This window comes from Amblyomma maculatum, chromosome 10, assembly GCF_055883805.1.
Source record: "Amblyomma maculatum isolate TAMU_Amacu chromosome 10, ASM5588380v1, whole genome shotgun sequence".
Classification (NCBI taxonomy): Eukaryota; Metazoa; Arthropoda; class Arachnida; order Ixodida; family Ixodidae; genus Amblyomma; species Amblyomma maculatum.
Window position 1 is genome coordinate 6,807,626 of NC_139353.1, and position 18,238 is coordinate 6,825,863.

At 42.6% G+C, this 18,238-nt stretch overlaps 1 protein-coding gene across 1 annotated transcript in view; it reads right to left on the reverse strand.

Annotated features, from left to right (window-relative positions):
* Nucleotides 1-18,238, reverse strand: part of LOC146175481 (papilin-like) — a 142,066-nt gene that overhangs the window by 37,107 nt on the left and 86,721 nt on the right. Inside the window, 7 exon segments of the mRNA XM_084580814.1 lie at nucleotides 4,665-4,841; nucleotides 6,315-6,479; nucleotides 8,209-8,259; nucleotides 11,588-11,761; nucleotides 13,387-13,437; nucleotides 14,413-14,583; nucleotides 15,850-15,897. Of these exon segments, the coding sequence (XP_084436940.1) occupies nucleotides 4,665-4,841; nucleotides 6,315-6,479; nucleotides 8,209-8,259; nucleotides 11,588-11,761; nucleotides 13,387-13,437; nucleotides 14,413-14,583; nucleotides 15,850-15,897 (837 nt within the window).

Sequence of the window (18,238 nt, forward strand, 5' to 3'; positions counted from 1 at the left end):
AGCGAACGATTCTGAAAACCTTTTAGTGCTCTAGTAGAAAGATCATTAACCGAATATGTCAGCAATGCTTGCACGCCTAAATCTTGTCTTCATCTAGAACTAAAATAGAATGTCTCACTTTATGACAGTAGATTTCTATAACTCGGTGGCGAAATGAGATCAGCCCTCTGGCAATTGCGTTAATACCAGTACAACATTGCTGCATATTTTGTTTTATTAATTTACAACATAGAGGTGCCGTCTTTGTCAAAATAAGCAGACGGCAGCGTTTGATTTTTAGCGCCATATTGGAAGGTTCATACTTAACCTGAAACTCTAAATACTGGACAGTAAAGGCGACCCTTTGTTTGAATTGTTGAAGAGTTTTTGATCTTTTGGGAGCTCTTACAATTTTCATACGCGACTGAGAAACAATACACGCAGCCTCATTACTTTTGACAGAAACGGCATACAAGGCAACACTGATTAGCTTCCAGGATGCTTTAACTAGGCCGTAAATTTCGACTCGGTCATATATAGTCAAACCAGCATTGTACCATCGCTCTACCCTCACATCGAAGTCTCAGACGATACGCAAATGCAGCAAGTGAGGAGAGTTTGATCTTGAACACCACAGAAACTGTTCTCTGAATAGGCCGGCTTTGCTGATCGCGAGGAGTTTCTGTGTCGGTCCATCATGCCGCTCCTAGAAAGGCGAAACCGTCTCATGAACAGAACCAGATCACGTAGAAGCCTGGGATTTTACACTGTATGGGACATCCTATAGTGCTGGCGACTGCCACTAGTTATAGCGACATCGTTATGGAACGATGACGGCGACCGTAGGATGGACTCCGCTTGTGATCAGATTGGTTGCGTTTAAAAGGGCTCCTCGACCACACGACCGAACTGCGCTATTTTCTAAAGTTAGGTGTTTAGGTTTATCTGAAGGTTTTATTGGATGGAAAAACAGCGCAAAAGACAAACACCACAGCAAATGAACACAAGAGGAGTGCTGCCTCACAATTGAAAGTGTATTAAAGAGGGAACGCAATATATGGAAAAAAGGACAAGCACAAACACGTGTTGCTACGCGGGATGCAGGCACGCAATCTCACTTTTATGAAGAAAAATGAATGGCTTACTAACACACAACCTAGTTTTTCTCCTCATGTGGTAGGCATCCATTATCTCACGTGTTAAGCAGGCCGGGTGCTTATAAAGAATATCAGAATAGTGCAGTGAAGGATAACAAGATTCGCAGTCACGGACGTGGTCAACGAGATTAGTAGGTTTGTTAGCGTCTAAGTTATTGGCATGCTCTTTCAAACGTGTATTAATGCACCGCCCCGTCTGCTCAATGTACACTTGTCCACATAATAGTGGGATTTTAGAGACTACACCTTCAGCACACGGCACATACTTTGTTTCATGCTTAACCCCACATGTTGGTTCATGTTCGTTCTGATGCTCAGCTTTTTTTTTCCGAAATAGCACAAACTCTTTTAAGTTTTTTAGGTGCAGAAAAAACAACCTCTATGCCATATCGTTTTGCCACATTTTTAAGATTGTGTGACAGGCGGTGTACATAAGGCAGAACGGCAGTTTTTCCTTTCCTTTCCTTTTTCCGCACAAGGCACTAAGGCTGGACTTTTAAGCTTTTTGGATATCTTGTTACAACCCAACAATAAAACATCATTCGGGTAGCCAGATGCCTTGAGTCTTCCAATCTAATCATTGAAGTTGCCGATTACCATATGCTCACATGTGCTCACAGCGCTCGTCTTGTGCTCCTTTGCTTTGGTGTTCGTCTTTTGCGCTGTTTTTCCATCCAGTACGTTCCACCAACTCTCCCGTTTGGCTATAGCGTTGAATGTTTTATATTTGTCGACGTAAAGCAAGGTTGGTCTGTGTCCGTAGGCATTCTCCATGCTGGATTGTTGCCAGCTTCTGGAGGCGTTTTGGGACACTTCCAGCCCTGAAGGTTTCTTCACGTAGGGAGCGTTAGGAAATTGTGACCAGGCCTAGAGTTTCATGTTGCACTGTTGCAAGTAAGCAAGGCTTTGCGAAATGATGACGTGATGCTGAAAGCTGAAATAATTTGCGAGGATTTCGCCTTCCGCTTTGATATTCATCTTGGATTTCTATTCAGGGAGTCGACCGAGCCCCAGTACCCATTTACACGTGGCCATCCATTAGGTCGAGAAAGCAGCATCGTTGCTGACATACTTCTTGAAGGGCGTTAGGAGGGGTGTGCTGCGGACCAGATCTTAAAGTGAAACTCCTTCGTTTGGAGCAGTGCTTCCGTTTCTGGCTTTTATTTCTATGTAGTGACGATTCAGCCTATGCATACACCGTGAAATGAGTCAAAATTATAGGGGGTATTTTGGATCATTAAAGTGCGATGAGGAGAAAACAACTGCTGCGTTGGTACGAAGCCCTCCACTACCGGCACCTCTTCCTCTCTTTTTTTCACTCCCACCTTACTCCGTTTCATTACGGCTCGGTTAAGGTGTCCGCGGAGAACTGTGACAGATAATGCCGTTTTCTTTTCTGTAAACCAATTGAAACGCCGCTGATGACTGCTGTACTGCGCCTGTTTCTGTATGCTGTGCGGTGCGGCGTTCAAGGAACCGCCAAATGAAAGGCGCCGCACGGACTCCTGGATCGAACGTCCGGCTGGGTCAGCTTCGTATATGCGTGAATCTCCCGGCACATGTGAGCAGATAATCCAATAAACCCTACTCTCATTCTGCAGATGCAACAAACGTATCGTGACTACGATACACGTTTCGGCAGTATTTCGATAGGTAAAGTTTATTCCCATCACGAAAGAAGTGAATTCATTTAGGCTCTGACTGGCCTGGGCATTATACTGCAAGTCCCACTGTGACAGAGCTATGATTATGGCCAATTTTCGCATTATAAGCCGACATGCATTGCGAGACGCAAGGTGGAACGCCTGCCAACGTAGCCGCGGTAACCTTCATCCCGCTGTAACCTTACAGTAGCCTTTATTTCGTTTCACAAGCTGTTTGCATTACTACTAATGCTGCTGATGTTGAGAGCAATGCCAGAGACGATGGAAATGACGCACACAATATGCATTTGTTCCTTCCCAACCTTGCACCTTGGTCGACAAACGCCTAGGAACACAATTGTATAGTGCACGTCATCATTATTAGTCCAGGCCATCGGGGTCCAGGCCTCCCTCAACTTTCGTAATAAGGGTAACAGTTTGTACGTAATATTGGTAGCTATTAGAAGGCGGGAAGGCCGGGTTGGGGATTTCGACTCAAGTTATCGTAAAATGTAATTGGGCATTTATTTATTCACTTTTTGTTTTGCTGCATTTGGCCACCATTGACGCCAGGTGTAAATCAAATGGAATCAAAATGATGTTGGAAAATATATCCACATAATAGTCCTGAGCAGCACTCGCATAATATTGCACCAGCATTGGGAAGTGTTCGAGCATTTAGCATTTGAGAGTATTCATATGAACTAAGCATAGCTGCTTCCATTGTACTCGTTTTGGAGAGGGCGTGCAATGATTGTGGACTCGGCCAAAATGACTACAAAATATTCGCTCTGTTGTATCAAGCTTTAATTACTATTCATTTCTGTTTTACTTTTTAACATTTACAACGAAAGACTTCACTACGATCTTCTTGAAGTTCTACTCGGAACTATATAAATATCAAGCAAATTTTCAAAGGTTGCAGGATCCACAAAAAAAAAGAAGATATTAAGATGAGGTCTGATTCATATGAGAGCCCTATAGCTCTGTCGCTTCTAGAAAATTTTATATTCGTTTAAAAGATTTTAGAACTACACTGCACCAAATACTTACTTTTTCCCCTCTCGCGCTATATGTGAAAGTGTAGAAAACTCCTTATGTGAGGCGTATTCAGGTATCTGACCCGTTTTCCCGTGGAAGATTTTTAGAGGCACCGATCCGTTGTTATAAAAAGGCCAAGAACAACTATTAGCGTATCCGAAACACTACTCATGGGACATAGATATTTCTTCCTATGAACATTTGCACCTTTCCCTAACGTATGTCTCGCTTTTTATTACTAACTACAAAATAATGTTAAAATATAACAGAAAGAAATCAAGAATGCCATAAGAGGGATAACATTTATTCATAAAAAGAAAGAGCAATAGTTCATATAATTTTAGTGGCTTAAAGACGAGTAAACCATTTATGAGACTGCCATATATTTCGCTCATAACTTTTATTCATTCATATGTTTCTTTCCCCTATAACAATTGAGAAGATGTCCAAGGACGCGAATAAAATATCTTTTGAAACGCTTGATAAATACACAAGCGGCAAGCGTTATTAAGCACGGTTTTTTTGCGTCAAACAATTATTGCTCTCTGAACTGAGAAATACCGCTTCAATTGAAGTGTTCTTACGCTAAGAACAATGCTGCAGAAAAACCTGGAGGCAATGTATGTATTTTGTTATGTTATGAAGTCCCCCTGACTGCACCGTCGTGTCTACGTAAAGGCCACAGTCAGCAGCCATTTCAAGTAAGTTAACCAGCACAGTTGCTTACAGCTGTTTTAACTCTCACGAGACTATTCCTGCCCCACCCTTTTAGTATACGCCTCTGCCTAACAAAGTCGACAATTTTTAGCCACGACTTCTTATCCGATCTGAATGAAGCCCTAGAATTTCAGACAACTTTGCTCGCAGTCGGAGTAGGTGGGGAAGTTGTTGGCGTTTCCCCCACACCCTCCGTAGATGAACGAATCGCAGGATTTGGTCAAGGTGTTGAAGAAGAAGTGTGTCTTGAGAGCATCACATGGTCCTTGGTCCTTCGGGTAGGTGCACTCTTTAGGTAGGGACACTGCAGGCAAATGTAGTGAGGTGAACAAAATTGGCACCTCTTAGCTCATATCATGTCATTTAATGACTGAATCAGCAGAAACGTGATTCCATTTGGCTGTTGATACCTAGGGCACAGCGTATAAAAAGCCATATTCAGTGCTTTATCTGTATGCGTTGAATGCGAAACTCGCTTAATCATTATATAGCTCATTCATCTAGATTTTCTGGTCATTGCAAATTGCCATGTCTCGAAAGGTCGCTTCAGTTAAGAGCATTACTTTAGCCTAGGTCCTAATCTATAGCACTTCTGATGAGGTCTTCAATTTCCAAAACAGAAACTATCATTTATTCCTCTAGGAAGTTGCCATTGACCAACCAGGCAGCACTATCAAGTAGAGACAAGTAATCGATGTGTTTCTATTTATTCGCTCCTTGTGTGCTGCTGCAGAATGAATTGATAACACACTGGTACTCTTCCTTAGCCGGTAGTCGAAGAGAAAAGGGATGTTCATTATGTCCTAAATTAGAGAGGATCGCGACTCTCGACAGCAGTCTTTCAATTTGAAACTATCTCCAGGTGGCGAATCTGAAGCCATCCGCTTATAAAGCAGCTAAGGATCAAACAGTTTGCTGCACACTTAGCAAAAATATGCGATCAATTTTTCTTTCAGTTTCTGCTTAACGATTGACATTTCTTTGAGAGCTGTGTGTTCTTGATGCGAAGCCCATTTCAAGACAGTGTCGCTCGTTTGCCTGATTTATCTTCGGAAAACGTTCGTACCACGAAATAAGTAAGGACAACAAACACGCACTACAGGATGAATACTGCGCTTCCCATATAATTTAATTCTTATATATTTATTTTAGATATTTTAATTAATTAAATTTAACTACACTCTTGCTCTCGTTTTTTTTTTTTTCGTGCTGTGAACGTTTTACAAGATAGATCAATACCAAGGGACCCAAACATCGGTATTGTTGATGTATCTTCTAGCTGCCCATCAGTGCTGCGTTTTCATTATCTGGTACATGCATGTGTTAAGCGGCAATGTAAATGGTTTTTGACCGATGTGAGCCTACGAAATAGAGGCTCTGTATTACTGCCATAGTTTAGTACCATTTGTGCTATAAATACCCTGTAATAGAGAATCACACAGTTGAGCTGAATTCAATGATTATTTAATCAAGCTTGCAAGACAATCTCCAGGTGGTAGTTTTTCGCATCATCTCAAATAAATGATATCACTGCTTGACGCCTGCAGGACTAATGGCAATATTCGTACATTTTCGCCTTTGCACTTATAGTAAACGGCACTTTCTTCATTCATCTAGAGAAGACACTGCAGGTTTACCTGAGGATGAATGAGAATTTCATCCCGGTAGCCTCGCGGTTCGGCGCTGCACCATGGCCGTTTGTGTGGTCATAAGATATATGGTCAGGGTTTGTATATTCTCCTTTAAACGAGCGCCTTAAAGTCGAAGTTCTTCATACCTGTACATTTTTCCTGACACTCTTCAATTGTCTCGAAGTTGTTTCCATTCCTCTGGCAGCCCCCGTAGATGAACTTTTCGCAAGTCCCGGTTGTGGTGTTGTAGTAGTAACGAGGGTAGTAAGCGCCGCACGGCCCAGGCTTCTTGGGCTCCATGCACACCGGGTCTTTTGTGGATGACAGTGCACAAAGCCGTTAGTACGAACGAACTCAGGAACAGTCAACGCTTGGGCAGAGGAGCTCAACGCATGCCCAAACACAGTTCATGTTTTGGGACCTTGCTTCTTTGTTTGCTAACCTTGCCTCAGGGTATTTATTTTATTGTACATCTTGACAGCTCATGTATTACCGGTCTTTTTTGCTGTCTTTTAGTACGTCCAGCACTGGTCTTCGAATAATCTATACTTTGTGCTATACAGCACCTTATGATAGCATCTTTTACTCCAAAGATTCACAAGGTTCCAAGCTCGCAGACGTCTATGATGTTAGAGTTTAATACCTGCAGAGGTGTCGCTAAACAGACCGTGTCGCATTTCGCTTCCAATATATGGTACTCAAGCGTAAAATGTTTACGGGAGACACTTAAGCTGCACCTTTACGGGTGTGATGCGATAGCGTTCATGGCTCCCGTCTATGCCTCTCGTTGCAGTTCGTCGCTAGCGCAACGCGTTCTCTGCTCGCCCAATTACTAATCCCTTAACGTGTGCCGCTTATACCAAACACATTCTGCAGTCATAAGCTACCACGTTATGCAGGTACCGCTAGTAAGTGACCAGCAGGCATAGATATATAGAGCCTCACTTTTACGAAGCCGGAAAACCATACCAACGCGGCCTAGCAGTAGTACCCTTCATATAATAATAAAGAGATTGAAGTGTCTTCCAACTTTATGACATTGTGTGATATCGTTACGTCATACCACCCATCGACGAATGAGTGCTCGAATGGTAGCTGTCAGGCATGCCACCTGTCAAAGCCATGCACACGATGTTTCCTCCAGGACGTTGGCAACGAAGTTTTTTTTTTTTTTTTTTTTTTTTTTGCAGAACGGGGATTTTATCGTTTTCGAGTCAGAATGTGCGCATAGGAAAGTGACTCATGATTACATATTCTTGTATGATAATTTCTTAATAATTTATTATTTTGTGCAAGCACCAACTAATAACACAGCCAACGGGCATGGATGGAATGCAACTTATTACATTGCCTGAAGTGCACATGTTGCGGCGCTTTTTGGTCAAAACAAAGAGAAAATACAAGCCAGCTCAGACTGTCGACATGTGGTACGCATAGATAGGGCAGGGCTTTCAGTTCTGGCAGTCTTGAAGCCATAGGTAGTAGCGTAAAAGGGACCACGCACAGCTTCCGCTCTGCCTGTCAATCACATTCCACGTGCGACTCGTGGCAATACAGGACGTCCCACGTTCGCCGCTATAGATGAGGGCGGCGCTGGTGATTACTGCCAGTGTTCGGTTACAAGCAATAATAATATACAAGAAAACAGAAGACTGAACATCTATCTCTGCAGCTGGGTTGGTAAGCCCGCTGAACGCGAAATTCGGAACTTGCGGGTTCGGAACCCATTGATGACGTGTTGTTCCTTTTCTTTTTCTTTATATATAATGAATATTTTACCCATAAACTTACTGTAGAGCTATTCCATGCCATAGAAGGAATTAAAGAAGAACATAAACAATCTTCTGTCCTTTCTTTGGCATCGCTGTCTGTTGGCTTTTTTAAACTGCGTACTACATTACAAAGAACGGAATATCTGCAATTACGAGCCTTTACTGTAAAGTACACCTCCAGTGAATCTATAAATGCACAGGCGGTAACTGTTGGCTCCAATAGTGTGCTGATTACCGCTCTTCCAAACGCACTCATTTATTAACTTACCAAGTTCGGAGACGAGCTTTATGCTGGGCACCGATTGCACGATGTCGGGCTCTGAAAACGAAGCAAATTTTATATTCGCAACAGACGTTTGCGCAGAAAAATGAACTCAACGGACATAGAATACAATGAAAGACTTGAGGCCGAGCGTTGGTCCTTCGTTTTCCCATTTTCTCATCGTGAGCTAACAAAGTGATCTGCAGGGCACAAGCCTATCTTCCGATTCCTTCAATTAAGCGATCCTTTTGCACGCTGTACTTGCTTATTGCCGTGAACGACTTCACATCTGAAACATAACACTCTGGCGCCCACTGATAGACTTTCGGACTGTTAGAATTTGGTCGTTTACCTTTAGAAACCTTCTGTTATATGTTACCTTGCCATCGCGTTGCGGGCTCTGTGCATATCCATTTTTTCTCCAAATCGGCTACGACGTTAATTACCCAGTTGTTTTTACATACGTCATCGATCTTCCCAATCTTCGTTTGTAGATCTAGTGAGTGAAAGTAACTTCAAATTACCACCCTTGACTAATGACAAAGAATTAAAGAAGTAATTCTGAAAATAATTGTTTTCGAAAACGATTTCTACACAACCACACATAACTTCATTTTACAAGTTCAAAATTTCGTCATATTGTCGCGAACCGTTGTGATCTTCATTTGTTCTTTTTAGACAGCCGCTGGCAGGCGGCCTTATTATTCTGATTCTAGCGCACGGAAAAATTCTTTATTCTTTGTTTGCTCATGCTCACTGTCGCGAGACGCAACTTTATCATTTTCTTTGTGGCGCCAGATGCGCCGAGATGTGTCTGAAAATTCAGGCCATTCGCGTGTGTTCCTGCTATGTTCCAGGATATGCTAGGCACCGTTTACTGCTTTATCTAGACATTTCTTCGCCGCCTTTGAATTGACTGTTACGAGTGCGACGGGCATTCCTTATTCGACGACCGACGAGCACATTTGCTGAGTTGCCGTTGCCGAGTTGCTCAGTTATTTTGCGGCAGCAAGTCATCCCACTAAATAGTTGTTTTAAGTGTTCTTAAAAGAAAAGAACAAATACAGGTTAGAACGGTTCATGACAATATAGAGACACAATTTTGTTATGAATGTGTGAACTCCGAACATTTCCAGTCTACTGATTTTTCCTGCTGTTCTACTATTTCTTTCCAAACCTCTAAGCCCCAGACACAGCTAAAATACCAGCGCGCGGTAAGCACCAATAATTGATAGCGAATGAGGTGAATAAAATCTCTACTTTGTAGTTAACAGATACGCGATAAACAGGATACACGATATGCAGCGCCACATGTAAGGAATACTGCAGCTTTGTTTTCAAACAAATTCTGGCTTCAAAAACGAAGCGCTTCGCTGGTGCACAAAATAGAATTCCATCCATGACCGCAAAAAAAAAAAAAAAAGTTTACCTGAAAACGGCATCACAATTATCCTTTACAACCCAAGAAATAGCCGCATCATAACTTTAGTCTTCCAACCTACTGAGCCCGCCGTAGGATGTTTAGAACTTGGTCTAGATATTTTATAGCTGCTTTCAGGTGCGGATTAAAACAAACTCAAGATGAAATTACAAAATGTATACAATATCCACGCCTTGATCATAACCATGGTTTCGCGTGGGCCCAGGCTTGGAAGGTTCCTTAAAAAATCAGTTTGTATTGGCGTTACACCTTCAAAACTGTATTTGTATCATCTGGTGTGTTCAAAGTGAGCGAATACACGAACCTTAAGCGCTCTTCCTTAAAATGCTACATCATGCGAGCAATGTAGCAACGTAATTCATGACTGAGATAATGTGTGACTGACACATTTATCAACAAAGCTCTAACTTCGATAGCAGGAGGTAAAAACTGGTTAAAATGTATAAAGTATTATTGTATCGTTCTATAAACATACCACAAAAAAGTTAAGGACAACGCAGAAGCAGGTGAGGCCGGCACTAATGTACTGAAAATTTCGAACTCGCCCAAACCAAGGTTTTCTCAAAATAAATATTTATTTGTGTCTTCGTGAAAACTGGTCCTCATTCTTTTTATGCGGTACGGTGAGGCTGCTTTCATACCTCCTGCAGGTTAGATGCATGCAATAAGTTGACTGCTGAAGCTCCAAACCATAACGCTGTAATAAATGTTTGACGCTTTGTCACTTACACACGATCTTACATTAACTTAAAGAAAATATAGTGAAATAGGACAGGATGGATGCACTCTATTCATTTCCCACTGCGCTATTGCAAAAAGAACGTGCTCAGAATTAACACTGCTTAATGACGAAATGCACTGGCATTGCAATTCTTCGTGCTCCCTTATTCTACAGAAGCGGAGCTCAGTAAGCAAAGCGACACTTAAGTGCTTTCCTCTTAGAATCATTGCGCATTCAGAGTTCGCGAATATCTGCATAATGAAGCCTCGAGTAGCCTGTGTACTTTACAGCATCCGAAAGCGCTTTTCTCCGGCTTTCGTCTACTGCAGCTACGCGATTTCAGCGCTGGCCACATGCTACGGTATCGCTGAATTACAATTACAAAGAGGCATCGTTTTCCCAGATATTTGGTATTCTCTTTAAACTGATTATTTTTAGTGAGCGCGGAGGGCAAATGAGTGCTCTTCTCGATCTTCTCATGTCTACTTTTATAAAATGAACTTGATGGTATTCACGGACACTCGCGTCATACATAGGGTGCTAAAGAGTCGCACAATATCAATAATTCGCTTTCCGCCGTCGATTACCAGGATTTGCTTCGTGCACGCGGGGCCCTCCTGCTATGGAAGGAAACTCCGGTGTCGTGTATCCTGCGCTCCTAATGGGTCTGAAAGTTTCGTAAGACGATCCGTGCACGTGTGCACAGATCAGTTATAAGCAACAGGAGGTAATATATTTTGACGGGTGGAAAACTGGACCACGCACTGAAGGAAGGAATCGGGAAAAGAATTAAAATGTACAGCTTACAAAAAATCACCAGCGTTTAGACCTGATCTCACTCAGTTTAGCGACTTACCCAGGATACCGTGCGTATAACTTAAGCGTAATCATTCTCTCTTGTTTTTTTTTTTTTCATTGTTTTAATTATGATTCTTTAACTCTAAGTAAGCAGATACTGCGCCGTGTTTGAGTGCACAAGAAAACCGTGCCGACCACGTAAGAAGAAGCTGTTGTAGCAGCCGCGGCCTAAATAATTTCTTGTAATATACGTTCTGCCTGAGCGAAACGCTTACTGTATAGCCGCCAAACATAGGCTCTCATTCAGGCAATTCAGTTGCCGTAACATTTCCTAGTCACGTTCGTGATTATTTTCACTTCGCTTACTAACAAAGCTTTAATAGGTGAAGTTTCCGGAAGCGGCTCAAGAAGCAGACTTCGCTTACCTACGCATGTGCGCTGGCACTCTTCAATCGTTTCAAACCTGTTCTTGTTGCCCTTGCAGCCACCGTAGATAAACTCTTCGCAGGTATCGGTGGTAGTGTTGTAGTAGTAGCGAGGCATGTGGCCGAAGCATGGGCCCTCTTTCTTGGGTAGCAGGCAAACCCGGTTTTTGAGGGCTGAAAGTGTACACAGAAGTGAGCACAGTGGGTAAGGAATGCCGGCCTTTAGGAAAGCTTCAGTTCATTTTATGAAGCTCGGCGCAGCAAAATGCATAACAGGTGTTCCAAGAAAACTGGCCTTTCATAATTCTTATAAATATTCTTTCTGAGACACGAAGATGGTTTCTTCGGCACAGTTGTACCTGTGCTAGTGCACATCAGAAAACAGGGGAGTAATTTTAACTAGTAAGCTGGTTGACAAACGTTTGATAATTTTATTTTCAGCTATTGCATTCAGCTATCTAGCTGTAATCATAAATTTGGAACTGTCCATTGTTCATATCCATAGCAAGTTTCACATGCTCAAATACGCAATTACCCTATCAGATAACGAAAAACAGAAGAATAATGTTAACTAGTAAGGTAGTTGACAAATTTCTGATAATTTTTTTTAGATGTCTGCATGTATGGGAAGGCGCAATATGGTAAAAAAGAACATTCATATCCTTACCCCTTTCAAACCGCTACTTTCAAGGGGGCCTCGTACATGGGCAAGTACCGATTCAGTTTACTCCAGTGGGCCTTGCAACGTACGAGGCCCGTTCGTGCTCTTAACTATTTTGAAGCGGAAGCTTCACTACGCCAGCTAGCTCGAGCCTTCAGCGTCAGTGTCGGTAGGTGCCTGAAATAGTGCCGATTCGGGCATCTCCTTTCATGTGGGAGGGTGACATTAGAATCAGCCTGCCACGACATTTGAATTCACGATACCCCTATGCAACCGACAGCAGCTGCCAATTCGGGTCGCTCCTATCATATGAAAGGGTGATATGAGAGTCAGCCTGCCAGAACCCTTTGCCTTCTCGTTACTCCTAGGACACGCATGCGCGTCTATAAGGCTTGGATAAAGCTGGACGTTATATGTGGGCTGGTAGTTTGCGCTCTCGCGTCATACCCTTAACGGCTGAGCTTAAGCGTCCCCAATAACGTAGTGCCGTATACACGGATAGGGTGTGATGGGGGGTAATATAGCAGGCAAAAGAAGCTCCCGATTACATCCCGGGCCGGCTTGCACGATAAAGTCCGAGCTAAGTCCAGACTTAAATGGTGTCTTTAGAAAGACCAAGCTTATTTAAGACGGCTCGTGTTCCAAACGTCGAACGCTTCGGGTTCATGTTCACCAGAGTGGCTTCCCAGAACTGCCTCAGCAACCACTTGAGGCATTTTTCCTCGTAACACAATCTTAAGCTGCAAAAAGCAATGGCACGGGTTTTACACAACGCAAAATTGACGGAATGTGTACATCTTACAGCAGGGACAGTGCCAGCGCATCCCTGTATTTCCCTAATTTCTCTACTTAGACACCTGGCGTCCCTGTGTCTTAACCAAGACAGCACTAGAGTCGTAATCACACAAGCGACTTATTCAAGTCAGGACTGAAGCCCAGTCTTGACTACAGTCTTAAGCGGCCATGCTAGTGGCCTATTCTTTAGACTCCAGTTAGTCTGGACTTAGCTAAGACAGTCTTAAGATTGTTTTGTGCAAGCGGGCCCAGGTTTCACCAGAGCTAAACCGTAGCTAGTTTTATTACTGGTATAGATGGCTTTAACAAAACCAAATAGGGAAATAAGAATTCTTTCACCCACCATGTTTATGAAGAAGCACGCTAGTGACGTTGACGCCGACGTATTCGACCTCTGAAAATGAAATTAATTAAAACTTATCCTTCTGCTTCCAATGATATAGAGCAACCTGAATTTGTAACACTAGCGACAAGGCAGCGAAGTCGAAGAATTCGTGTAACGATATCGACAGCCAATTTGATAGGACTGGAAAATTTGAGCAAACACTCTTCAGGATGCAATGATAAAGCAATAAAAGCACACAGAAGGAATATTTGGCTTCTTGCGGAGAGCTCAAAAATGCGGATGGGAGTACCCTTCTCCAAGAACAGCACACAACATCTTCGTGAAAATGTACCTCTGAAGTTCTTGTTTGTGTTTTTAACAGGTTATTGCAATGTTGCTATAGTGTGCGCATTTCTTTTTTACAAACATTGTTTCTCGTATTACAGTTGCCGAAGCGATTCGGGCTGCTGTCTTTTAATTCCTAATAGTCTTTGGTGCCAATTTTCTCGGTACAATTGCAAAACAACAATGTTCATATATCCCTACCATATAAGTGTTGTCAAGGTTACCAAAATCATGCATGCTTCTATATGTAGTATATAACATATTTGAACGTCTACTATGACATTAAGCTACCAGATAATTGATTTCATTCACATTTTAAAAATTTAGGCAAACATTTCACCCGATAAAGCAACTCCACATATAGAAAAGTTCTTAATGAGAAATTTTTGCACTTCGTGTTTACAGCCCTGAACTGTTTTCTGAAGGTTTTAATGCACCCCCTATACGCATGAAAATAAAGTACCCGAAGTAAAGACTAATTTACGCGGAGGATATATTTGTTGCGTATAAAACTGAGCTGCCCCATAATACAGCAAGTATATCTCCTAATGCCAACAGATATTGTTTTCTGTTATGAAATATTTGTATAGTTGGAGCTTGGTAGGGAAACGTGAAACTTTTCTGGGACAACATGATTTTCTTTTCTCCACATCAACTCTTTGTCTATAGGCGGGAAAAAGATATCAATAGGGCACTTACTGCATGTCTTCAAGCAGGACTCAATTGTTACGAAGTTGTTCTTGTTGCCCTTGCAGCCGCCATAAACGAATTCCTCGCAGTACTTGGTCGTCTGGTTGTAGAAGTAGCGAGGCATATGAGCTCGGCATGGTCCTTTGACCTTAGGCTCGTAGCAGACTGGGTTGGATGGCTCTGAGGGCGAAAAAAGGGATCAAGCCTGCATCTGACATTTTTTTCTCAACAATGAGAGCAACAATATCGTTATTAATACAAATTCGACACAAATCGCACTTTTTTGGTGTGAGAATGAGAATGTAGATAGTCTGAGTAATGGGTCATGACTGTGACTAAGTCATAGCTACCAGTATGGTTTGTATACACTCTGCACCTTAATGTGTTACCTGTAGAACGCTGAGTATGCTGCGGTGTACAACGTGCAGTCATGATTGATGGTTACGACAATCGGTCATGACTATTTGAACGATATCTTTCATCATCAATGAGGATACATTTCCCCTTAAATACGTTGGCGCACTGTACAGCAAGGCATTGGCGTCATGGGATTTTCATGCCACCTCAATTTTGTGTCATGAAAGCTGCTGCAGTTGCCCATCGCCGAGGCTCTTGCGCTTATGAAATATGTAATGCTCACACGCTGCCGCGAATTACACGAACTGCTGTTGGACACTTCGTTCTAGACTGGGATAGCGTAAATTGGCGGTTATAGAACATCGCTAGAAGAAGCCGGAAATACCAGTGGAACTGGCTTTGAAGTTTTGTTGGGTTAGACACAAAGAAGTAAAATCATCAGGTTAACTTGGTCACGTTAATTTGAAGCAGTCCCAAATCAAATCTATTAGGCACTGATAGCGAACTCTTCGTTAATATGACCTCGGTTAAAATATGCTGAAAGACCTTGAGTTCAAAGAATCTCTTCGTAGGGTGAGACACTAGTCTGCACTTGAGCTTGGTCGGGAACAACCGCTTCTGTATGGTTTTTTGTCGAAAGGGACACTATTTTATGATACATAATGTTGTAATGAAATGCAATGAAGCTGGCGAAAACACGGCAGAGATGTTAATCTAGCACACCCTCCTTCCTAGAGAGGGTTCCCAGAGGCCCGAAATGAGAAAAGTACACCTAGCGGTAAAGTACAATGCTCGAGATATTGCATCACAAATTTACACCTTGTCGGTATTATTAGCTTGTCTGCTCAGGAAACAAGCAAACAATTATTAAGTACAGCGTAACAAAGCGCGAGGGCTAGTCTTAAAATTTATATTGAGCGCTTATTTCCCACATCTCGCTTGAAATGACTACGTGCGGGTTGTCGCAAATAGATTTAAATATGCATCTCAGTTATCCGGGCACGACGCGTCCAAATATTTAGCAGCATGAACATCAAACACTTTAGATAGCATGTCGAGACCATTGGATGAAGGAGACCCAGTACTTACGGGGTTCGGACACGAGCCTGATGGGACTGTTTTTTAGTTCAGCGGGCTCTGAAAGGGAGTAAAGAAAAATTTGCTTTAATGGAGTGACAAAATTAGAGGCTGATCATTAAAAGTCAAAATTACATTTCAAGCATTAAGCGGCTTGGCTCGTTCCCTTTGCAGATTGATGATGCGTCCATTTCTTCGTCTATTTGCCTCATCGACAGGTCTTTGGGACTGGTAAATTGGTTTGTAGCTAGTTATTACCTTCGCATTACAGCCGAATGTAATCTTCAATTCAGAAGCGACAGACTCAACACTTAAAAACATCATCTCACAATACAGTGTTCGTATTCTAAAAAGAAACCTTAGAATAGCATCCTACTACAAGACTTGTGACGTTACGTCAAACGTTCATTTGTTTATCACTGCTCGCTTTGGGAGAACACGAGAAAAGCGCGTTATTCCTCTATCATCAATAGATGGAAGAAAAAAATGGGGCTGCTCAGAAATGAACCTGCTCTCATGTGCTTTGCACAGTTGCAACAAGTGTAAAAGCCGCACGACGATTTTATTACACAAGCTCATTCCTTCCTGTCCTAAAGCAGTTTCTCGAGCTTGTTTTTCTGCTCTTGCCGAGTGATTCAAAGGCGACACGGATACTTCAATGGCTGCCAATTTCTGGGCAGGAAAAAAAAAAAAACGCTTATAGGGAAACACTTCATTTTGCTTTCGTTCATTAAAGATGTTCTTTTACAAAATATAAATAAGTGATGCCACTATCAAAATAAACTAAAAGGAATTCTTTTTTCTTGGTAAAGGCAGGATGTGACTTTATCTGGCAGGGGTCATAGGCTGGCCGAGGCTACTAATTCATGGGGAAGATCGTTTTACATCGTTGCTAGTTGCAAAAAAGTATGAAACGTAAAGTTATTCGTAGGGAATAGCCCAAACATTAACAAATAACCGATGCGTTTAGATGAACATGAGGAAAGATCGTAGGTGGAGCGCAACAGCCTGGAAATTATAATGAGGAAATATACGGATCAGAGAAATGTGGCCTAAGAAGAAAAAGACGATTCAACACTTAGACTAAGAGGAGTGGTGATACTTTATGTGCGTCAGCTATGAAGAAAAATTAGCTGGTTTAACTTTTAACTCTGGAGGGAAGCGCAAGCTTGTACATGGCTACGCTCATTGCCAAGCTTGGAATAAACACATTGTGCGTTTTTCCAAACGTTAAGCCATTGCTCTTCGGCACGCAGCCTTTTAAGGGCCTCATTACGACGTGCCTTCTTCGTGTTCCGCCGCGCTACTGTAGCAGGGTATTGGCCCTCCATCTTGCGCAGCGATGTAACCTATGCAGGAGCCGAGGAGCTCCTGGATGGATGGAATATAGGAGCGTCCCCTTTGAAACGGGGTGGTAGCAGTGGCTATCATGCTCATTTTTCTTCCTATATCTTAATTATTAATTTAGATTGGTTAACTAAACCGTCATTCTATTTATTAAATTTTTGTTTCTACATTACTAACATTATGTCACTTCTCTGGTTTTAAGCCACCAATCTTCCAGTTGTTTTTTGCTAGTTTTCACCGCCGGTTTATTCAGCCGGCCACTGGTATCTCTAAACCCCAGAGCTTCAGGAACAGTGACTGCGCCTGCATCAACTTCCGGATGGATACCATTACATTCGAGTATAATATGGTCAATTGTTTCACTGGAGTTACCCCATACAGCACATGCATCATCTTCATTGTTAAATTTCTTTTGGTAGCTGCGTGTTCTAAGACATCCTGATCTAGCTTCAAAAAGCAGGCACTGCCTCTTGAGTTATCAAAGAAAGCTTCCTTCTGCATTTTACACTTTCGGTATAATTCCACATTCTGTTTCTTTTCCATCGAATTTATCCAATTTTTAGCTTCTGCGTTTTTCACCTGTTGCTTAATGCTCTTTATTTCTCCGTCCTTGTGACTAGCATGCTTACTAGCATACTCCTATTTATATACGCATCGCCCCCTAGCGTCCTCTACTACCGCTTCACACTGAAGTCACCTCATTTGACCTTGACCTTGAGAACGACCACATGCTGCTTGGTGGCTAAGTGACTATGCCCCAAAGTCACATGATAATCATCGGATCACGTGACCTGGACCTTGACACTGGTCACGGTGGCGTGGCCATGCCCCAGTCACATGGCGCCCACCAGGCCACGGGACTTTGATGTAACCTTAAGGGATCTTAATTTTGACAGTGGTCACGGGCCACTTGGTGGCTTACGTTGCTAGCCGCAGTCCCATGGCGACCACGAGGTCACGTTACCTTGACCTTGACGTCTCTCAACGTGACCTTGACATTGATAGTGGTCAGAGCCTGGCGACCCCCAGGCCACGTGACCGTGACCTTGATAGG